Source organism: Priapulus caudatus, unplaced genomic scaffold, assembly GCF_000485595.1.
Source record: "Priapulus caudatus unplaced genomic scaffold, Priapulus_caudatus-5.0.1 Scaffold117, whole genome shotgun sequence".
NCBI classification, from domain to species: Eukaryota; Metazoa; Priapulida; class Priapulimorpha; order Priapulimorphida; family Priapulidae; genus Priapulus; species Priapulus caudatus.
The window spans coordinates 165,624-175,524 of NW_014577178.1; the positions used below are offsets into that span (position 1 = coordinate 165,624).

General features: G+C 39.0%; 1 protein-coding gene across 1 annotated transcript in view; it reads right to left on the reverse strand.

The window, feature by feature from the left end:
- Positions 1-4,147, reverse strand: part of LOC106805560 (AP-3 complex subunit sigma-2-like) — a 19,343-nt gene extending 15,196 nt beyond the window's left edge. The window contains exons 1-3 of the mRNA XM_014807208.1: positions 3,977-4,147; positions 873-964; positions 575-686 (exon numbers count right to left, since the gene is read on the reverse strand). Coding sequence (XP_014662694.1) covers positions 575-686; positions 873-964; positions 3,977-4,045 — 273 coding nt within the window. The 5' untranslated portion in view covers positions 4,046-4,147. The remainder of the gene's footprint in view (positions 1-574; positions 687-872; positions 965-3,976) is intronic.
- Between the last annotated feature and the right edge of the window lie 5,754 nt (positions 4,148-9,901).

Below are 9,901 nucleotides of genomic sequence, written 5' to 3' on the forward strand. Positions count from 1 at the left end.
TACTTACTATATATATATATATATATATATATATATATATATATATATATATCAAGCTGTGAAAATACAGCACGACAGTGTTGGGATTGGCAAAAGTAATCATAGCTGGAAATGAACGCATGCAGATTAGGCAACTAAGGAATGTTGGAGGATTTACGGTATGTCTCAAATTAGCTTTAGCTTTAAAGGCATGTTGGACACAACATGTCTTGGAGACTGGAAAGAACGTTGACAATAGTTAGATACCCTACTCAGTGTCCAATTTTCAGAAACTAAATTAGTGTCAACATTAGTCTTAACATTAACGTTAACATTAACATTACGTTTCCCGTAGAACGGACCTCTATACACTGCGCATGAAAAACTCGTAACTTTGCTAAGATTCTGTCAAGAGTCCAAAAGAAAAGGTTAATGTTAAGACTAATGTTAACACTAATTATTTTTTCTGACAACAAAACCCAATTAGCAATAAATTTGAGTTGTTATAACGAGTCGTATATAAACCCATTACATTATTTTTGCAGCTGTACACATCCACGTGATCCAACTGTTAAATAACAACACTGTTACTTACTTGAATGAGATCCAAGATTCCCAGCTCACTCTCGGACGAGTCAACACAGAAAACAAAGTATAGTGTTGCATAGTGCCTATAGATTAACTTGTAATCTGAACCACCTATGAGACTGAAAAAAACATGCACAACTATTAAAACAAAACGATAATTACCATAAAACATCACTATCCAAGAAAACCAAGAATTCAAATCAGTTCAGTATAAACCTGACACTGTAGATTAATTCGTGAGTGGTTATAGAACTGTATATCAGCATATATATATATTCCTATCTTCCAACTTGTAATCCAACTACCTGCCACCTTCCAAGAAGTTGCAGACACTGTCATCACGTTTTGATACCAGCTGGAATGTCTCACGCACTATGTTCTGCTGCGCTTCCTCATTCTGCAAACATATTTAGTGCCTATAGTGGCATGTTTAGCAAGAAATTATCAAAATAATCTAGTCTGAGATTCGAATTTTTGCAAATAAAGTCACTGTAGTATAATACAGTGGTCCCCATTTTATTCACTCTCGCATGGGTTAGACTTAGAGTGCATAACTAGTAGGGCTGTAACAATCCACCAAAATCGGATCGCGATTCTCTTCCCTCGATCCGATCCTCGATATTTTTCCCTGTATTTTCGATTCCACTTCGATACCACTTTTTCCTCCAATAGATGGCGGCACTACGCTATATACTGTGGAGTGTTACTCACCAATGTTACTCAGCGGCTGCGCAGTGTATACATACTCTCTAGACTCTCTAGTCTATTCACCATTTAGTATTCATTGGCAATTTCTAATAATGTATTATTGCAAAATAATGAAAATATAAACAAGTGCCGCAGAGCGACAGCGCTCATCTAACGTCTACTGCGGTGACTCTGTGGTGGAGTGGTGGGATTCTAGTAAACCCTGTTAGTCCCAAATAGTGTTCACATACACGCCGAAACAGTGGAATTGCACAGGGATGGTATCAGGAACCTTCTCAAAGAATGTTCGTTGGGATCGTTATGAAAGTTGCCACGAGATGGCGCGTACGTTTAAGTGTCTTCAGATTAAAGATGGAAGCTCCCATCATACGTAGTAGCCACAACTATCTGCAAGACATAATAGGTAAGCACTCATCCATTTACCTACGCAACCTACAGGCTGCAATAGAGAGCTGCCACCTGTAACCAAGTTAACGGCAGGACAAAACTCCACAGTACCACCAACACATGCACTGGCAGTAGCCACTGGCAGTTGGCATACGTTACATGTAACATACTGACAGTACAGAATGCCATAGAAATTATAACGATTTAAGGAGCATAAACCTTCTTTAATCAAATTTAGGCTTTTGAAATTTCACTGTGACATTGTAGCCTTCATACATGCAGGCATTGTATCGATTCTACTAGCAAACACGGCAGTCAAATTCTTTCTAACAGACAGTCAACAAATCCATGTTTAACCTCCTCATGAGGGTCAAAAGGTTATCTGACACTTACTCTTCGCATGTCAGCAGGAAAGTAGATTTCATGGTCCTTTCAATAATGCCATAAAAATGCTAGGTCACCGGCTGAAACAAAAAAGTTTTTCAATCGCTCCGTCAGACCATGTCCTCAGAAAATGTCTAAAATCTGCCTGTGCCGGCCCATTGACCTTTGACCTGTGACCTCCAATTTCGGCAGCAGTAGGGCTTTTCCTACCATGATTCATTACACCGACTATCACGAGCCCTAGGTCGAGCCGTTTAGATTGTGCCGCAATTATGCATTTACTCCCTATACCTTGTAGTTAAGGAGTGAATGTTCCCCCTTCTTTTACACCTCTTGACCTTTGACCTTTGACCCCAGCTTCGACATCCCAAATCGTTTTCGGATTACCCCCCCCACGTCCCCAATATTTGGACCGTACGTCGAGCGGCTTAAGATTTGTGCCAAACTGTTGACGTACGGACGCACGGACGCACGGACGATCATGCGATTCTACAAGCTGCATCTGACTATGTCAGATGAGCTAAAAATAAGATAACATTTCAATATTTTGGGAATCAAATCGAAGGAATCGAATCGAGAGGCTAATATCGAGAACCGAATCGAATCGAGAGGCTTGTGTATCTTTATATACTGCCACTGGGTTCCTACGTAGTTTCCCATATAACCATCAATTAGTTCTAGCACTATAGCCCGCGTACAGTTGCCGCAGGGCTATAGAACATTTTATGCTAGGTTTCGCAACTGCACCTGTTCCCCAAAGCTTCCACAAAAAATCTCTAAAAAAACGCAAAATGATCGGGCTTTTTAACACTTATTTATCTACATGGACATCTCACCTATCTTTTTGAACACTTTCCACAACTTTACACCATGTATTTATGCATTTATTCCACAAAGTGCTAGCACTACTTGCGTTTCGTTTTCAATTGCTGTTGTGTACACGAGTGACGTCCCCCGAAATGTAATAGGCTGCATTATAGCTGCCCATGTGTTTTGTCTACATTTCGAGTGACGTCACGCGTGTACACAACAGCAATTCAAAACGAAACGCAAGTAGTGCTAGCACTTTGAGGAATAAATGCATAAATACATGATGTAAAGTTGTGGAAAGTGTTCAAAAAGATAGGCGAGATGTCCATGTAGATAGATAAGTGTTAAAAAGCCCGATCATTTTGCATTTTGTGAGCGATTTTTCGTGGAAGCTTTGAGGTACAGGTGAAGTTGCGAAACCTAGCATAAAATGTTCTATAGGCTATAGCCCTGCGGCAACTGTACGCAGGCTATAGTACTAGAGCTAACCACCAATGTGGTGGCGCGAATGCCGAATCGCTACCAGTGCTACACTGGTAGCTTCAAGAAACAATGGAAGGGTTGAGCAAAGCTGACTCAGACACGCCAACTAATCTCGTAATCTCACAATGATAACTCCTCACAGTCCAATGGCAATGGACTAAAACAGAGATGTCGGAGTAAATACACATTACACTGTGACTGTCACTACAGGATACAGCCAGTACTGTACTGCAGTAGTAGGCCTACTGTCGTACTGGTGAGTGGTGGTGGTACTGACGCTGAGAGGGTCCCCCGGGGTACTGCCGGAACGTACACTGGGTACGGTCCGGTATACCGGAACGTACCCTGGTACTATCTAATATGCCGGACCGTACCTCGCCTACTCCACTAACGAGTCTAGGGAGTCGCCTACGCCTACTCCCTAACCCTAACCCTAACCCTAACCCTAACCCTAACCCTAACCCTAACCCTAATCCTAACCCTAACCATATCAAATAGTGACCAGGGTACGTTCCGGTATACCGGACCGTACCCAGGGTACGTTCCGGCAGTAACCTGGGGGACATAGAGTCGTAGACCCTATGACTGAGCGGTACTGACTCTGACATGCAACATCAGAATTTTACAGCAGGCTTACATAATACTGGAAGAATTTTATCAATCGTGGCTTTCCATGGTTATTGAAAACAAGTATTGCTTTTATCATTGTTAATGCACTGTCATAGTACGTAATAAGCTTTCAAAGAGAGAACTTCTGCAATCTTAACGAAAATATATTTCTTCCTTCTCTGGTAATCGGTGCTGCCACCTTACGCACCAATCCGAAAATATACTCAACGTCACCGTCGTAGTCAGGTTACATTTTTGGGAACAATATATTTTTGTATAAATCTTGTTTCCCATTTACAAAATAAGAAACAATAATGACGGTACTTCTTATTTAATTGAACGGCCAAATTGGTATGTAATTTTGTTTATTACCATATCATAGAATTAGTTGGTTTACTTTAGACCAAGGACTGAAGGAGCTCAATACCCAGCTAGATATAATCAAGAGCGTATAATGAAGCCTTCTTTATACGCTCTTGATATAATATAATATTTCGCCGTTGCTCTTGACCTGTCTGGGCGTAACATTCGTTTCTCGTGTGACGTAGACTCCACGAGTTGTCGCGCATAGAGAAGCGAGGTCATGTACCCACGGCAGGGACGCAAATCCATTTTAAAAAGTGGGGGACCAGACGTATCTTGTATCTTGTATCTTGGGGTCCCTCTCTTGTATTTCACAAGGCACAGATTCTCTTGGAATGTGCGGGGAAATCCTGTAGATAAGGAAATTCTGTCTACAAGTTAGCATTATAATTTACTTTCTCTAATTGATAATGCCTTCCTAACATATTCTAGTGCTGGTTTTAGTATTTTTGGGTAATCACTTTTCCAATCTTCTACCCGTTCCCCTTTATTATACCCTCTATATATCTTACACGAGTATAAATGTTCCAAATTTTTTTTTTTTTTTTCGTCACACAAATCACATATATCGTTACTGTAGTAATTTTTAAAATAACTTTTTAAGTTAATCATGCACGTCTTACACCTAAACACAAGGCATGCATCATCAAATGACAGTTTTGTCATATATGGCTTTAATACATAGCTTTCGATATTTATCATTTTTGTTTTTGTTTTCTCACCAGACCTCATTGTATCTCTCATAATTACTGTTTTTAAAATAGTCTCCTTCACATATTTTTTCCATTCTTTCTTATGTTTCGAACCAATAGTCATAAGTGACATACTTATGTCATACTCCTTCAAGATTTCTAAAACCTCATTTGCCCAATTACTTCCAATTTCTTTAATTTGTTCTAAAAATACTCTTTTCATTAATCTATCGTTTTCTAACTTAATAATATATTGCAATAACATTAACTTTTTATAACTTATTCTATCTTTTATTGGAATTATTCCCATTTCTATTCTTAGAGCCTCTAGTGGTGTTTTGCTGTGTGCTTGGAGTATCCTTCTTAAACATTCATTTTGGAAATTCTCTACCATTTTTTCCTCTTCTTTAGTGAGATTGGTCCAAGTTTCGCTATTATTTAGTAGTGACGGCACTACAGTGCATTCGTAAAGTTTAACCCGTGCTTCCATCGCATAGTTTCCAAAATTTTGTTGATTAGCCATAGATATGACTTCACTCATCATAAATCGACCTTTATCTGTTCTGTGTTTTATCATTTCTTTATATCCTCCTTTTTCACTTAAAATCTCGCCTAAGTATGTATATTCCCTACATCCTTTTATCATTTGATCTCCGAGAGGAATCTGTTTTCCTTTGCTGCTTGGTCCTCCAAATTTTATTTCCAATATATTTGTCTTCTTCATATTAAATTGTAGTAATTTTTCTTCCGCCAGCCTAGTACACGCTTGTGCCATTTTTGTCATAGTCTCCCAATTCCCAATTCCCAGGATATCATCCATATATAAAAGAGGCGTGATTTCTATTGAGTTCCCATACATATATACCGGTGTACCATAATTATGTATTTGGTCTAACGTGATACAACATAATATTGGGCCTAGCACGGTCCCTTGACGCACTATTTCATCTATTTCGAATGTTTCTGATAATCCTACAGGTGTTTTAACTGCTATTGTGGCTTTTTCATTCATTTTGTATATTATTTCCCAACAAGGTCCTTTTAATCCTTTAAAAAACAGGTCCTTTTAACCCTAACCCTAATCCTTCAATGATTCAAGAGCCTGCGAGGGAGCGAAGCGGCCGAGGGTGGAGCTGGGAGGGGGGTATCCTCCGTCCCAACGGTAGAAACTTTTCGTATTTTTGATCTCTAAAGACTAAAAGGTTTATTTTTGCGCATTTTAATTGCAAGTATCAACTATTGTTTGTATCGTTTACATGCCATAAACTAGGTCATCTGATCACTATAGGTCGATGAATTTTCAAAACTTTCCATTTCAAATAATGTTTTTTTGACTTCTTCGTGTATTTCGTTGATTGTATTTCATCAGGGTCTTCGATCCATTTTGAGGATAGGGGGGGGGGGGCAAACAATATATTTATAATTTAACGTTTTAAAGTATGGTAGCTTCAACTATGATATCTTTATGTATCTCATTTATGTCAAAACAAAATTTAAACTTGATACTTTTCACATGTACTGGACTTACAACCATTCTCTGAGTGAAACATGTTTCTTTTTACGGATACTGAAGTCTGAGAATAACAAAAAAAGACTGGAATCCGCCTTGAGAACTCAAGGAAAATATCTTGATGCCAATTGGCATCTACAAATGAAAATTTATGGCAATTGGGAGGATGCGCAAATTAGGGCTACTACCTTTAATGTAAACACTGTTTACACTGTATCTGAAATGAAAGACACTGCGAATACCGTCTTGACCCTGTATCTCTTAACCCGTAAACTGCTAAAGGTTTTTTTTTGATTTTGGAGATTTTGAATGTACACTCCTCAAAAGGTTCGGAAATTCAGGTTTACTCGATGATATCTCTATTATACCTGCATGATTATTATTGCATTTGGTATCGTTGGAAAGCCTGTTCATTTCCCTTCACAAAACAGTAAAATAGTCAGGTTATGTACTTAATGGTATATGCAGCGGGGACCTTACATGAAAGGTCTGCTTCCTATTTCTGAAGTGAAGTCTACTGATGAAATTTTATCATATATATCTATGCTAAGATAACCTTTCTTCATTTTAAATTCATAATGTTTGCAAAATATTCTTTTTCTCGGAAGAAATTGCGCATGCGCGAGCACCGTTTCAGACGTGCAGTACGGCCAAAGGAAAAGTACGTAAATATAGCTTGTTGAGGGAGAGAGGGGTGGGAGACGGAAGGAAGGCGGTAGGGGAAATATCTGAGGAGCGGTGGAAGAAGAAAGAGGCTGAGCGTGCGACAAGGGCGACAAGGGGAAGGGCGGGCGAGGATGAATTAGCGGTTTTACACCCTACAGGATAGGGCGCTCTCCTAACTATAAACACATGTCTACTAATAAGAATTTATTACAGAAACCTATGTTGAGATATTCTCCAACCATACTTAATGCGTTGTCATCACAAAATAAACCTCCCCTGGTGAGATATTGCGCATGCGCTAAAACACTAATGTAGTCAGGTTATGTACTGACTGGTATATGCAGTGGGGACCTTTCATGCATGGTCTGCTTCCTATCTCTGAAGTGAGGTCTACTGATAATATTTTATCATATAGATCTATGCTAAGATGACCCCTCTTCATTTTAAATTCATAATGTTTGCAAAATATTCTTCTTCTCGAGAGATATTGCGCATGCGCGAGCAGCGGTTCAGGCTTGCAGTACGGCCTAAATAAAAGTACGTGATATAGCGTGCTGAGGGAGAGAGGGGTAGGAGACGGAACGAAGGCAGTAAGGAAAATATATGAGGGCGGTGGAAGAAGAAAGAGGTTAAGCGTGCGACAAGGGAGACCAGGGGAAGGGCGGGCGAAGATGAAGTAGCGGTTTTACACCCTACAGGATAGGGCGCTCTTCTAATTATAAACACAGGTCCACTGATAAGTATATATTACAGAAATCGATGCTGAGATAGCCCCTGACCATAATAAATGCATTTTCATTACAAAATAAAACTACTTTGGTGAGATATTGCGCATGCGCTAAAACAGTAACGTAGCCAGGTTATGTATTTAATTGTATATGCAGCGGAGACCTTACATGCAAGGTCTGCTTCCTATTTCTGATGTGAGGTCTACTGATTAAATTTTATCATATAAATCTATGCTAGGATAACTCCTCTTCATTTTAAATTAATAATGTTTGCAAGATATTCTTCTTCTCGAGAGATATTGCGCATGCGCAAGCACCGTTTCAGACCTACGGTCAAAGGAAAAGTACGTAAATATAGCTGGCTGAGGGAGAGAGGGGTGGGAAACTAAAAAAAGGTGGCAGGGAAGACAGCCGAGGGGTGGTGGAAGGAGAGCGAAGCTGAGCGTGCGGCAATTAAGACGAAGGAAAGGGAGGGCGGGTATAAAGTAGGAGTTTTGTACCCTACAGGCAAGGGCGCTCTCCTAACTATTAACACAGGTCTACTGATGAGAATTTATTACAGAAACCTATGATGAGATATCCCCTGACCATACTAAATGCGTTTTCATCACAAAATAAAACTCCTCTGGCGAGATATGACGCATGCGCTAAAACAGTAACGTATAGCCAGGTTACGTACTTAATTGTATATGCAGAGGGGACCTTACATGCAAGGTCTGCTTCCTATTTCTGATGTAAGGTCTACTGATGAAATTTTATCATATAGATAATGCTAGGATAACCCCTCTTTATTTTCAATTCATAATGTTTGAAAAATATTCTTCTTCTCGTGAGATATTGCGCATGCGCGATCATCGTTTCAGACGTGCAGTACGGTCAAAGGAAAAGTATGTAATTATAGCTTGCTGATTGAGAGAGGAGCGAGGAACTGAGGGAAGGTGGCAGGGAAGAAGGACGAAGAGTGGAACGAGAAGGAGGTTGAGCAGGTTATATCACTAGAGAGCATAAAAATGTACATGATTTTTTATGGAATCCCGCCCAGTAATTGCTCCGGCTCCGGCACTGCCTATTAATCTTATTAAGGCATCCTCTCTGCCAGGATTGGTTTATGGTATTGATATATGCTATTAGATCTCTGTTCACGTATACCAATTAAATATTTTGGCTAAAAGTATTATGATTCCATCTAAATTTTACTCGATGTCACAAACTCAAGTGTAAGAACTTTTAATTTTAATGTCTCAATCTGTGCATGTCCAAGATATGCCCCAACTATTATTTTGTTGACATTATACATCTTACATGCCTACTTAGAACACACACACACCACACACACGCACAAGCGCGCGCGGCCTTTCGTGAAAATCCATATATGCGTCACGTATTTGTGACCTTCAGGTAAATCCGCCCATAGTAGTACACGTTAACTATTAGGAAACCCCTTTATATTTTGGCACGAAATGAATTGATTCTCCGATATGTTGAATATGTCAAGGCTGTATCGTATATTACATGAGAAACGTTCAAATTGAAAATTGAACTTTAAAAAAAAGTTTAGGGTAGTCTACTTATTCATCATGTTACTCGGCTTTAGTTTTGTCTTGTTCATAAATAAACTGCCGTGAGCAAAGTTTATACAAATATTTCACGTTAGGCCTACTAAGTATAAGGCGCATAACCGTCGTATAGATTTCTCGTAGAACTTACGTACGTGTACGTGTGTTCGCACGCGCTTAGTATTTGTCAAACGAAATGTAGTTGACAATATATAATATATATATAATATATATACAATATAGACATATAGTGTTTATTCTCATACACACACGCACGCACGCATGCATGCACGCCCCCACACACATATATAAATAGAGAAATAAGGTGTCTCAAATATTAAATATAAATATTAATAGGCCTATATTAAAATATAAGAACCATCTATTTCTATGTTCTATTTCGTATATATATATATATATATATTATATGTATAATTA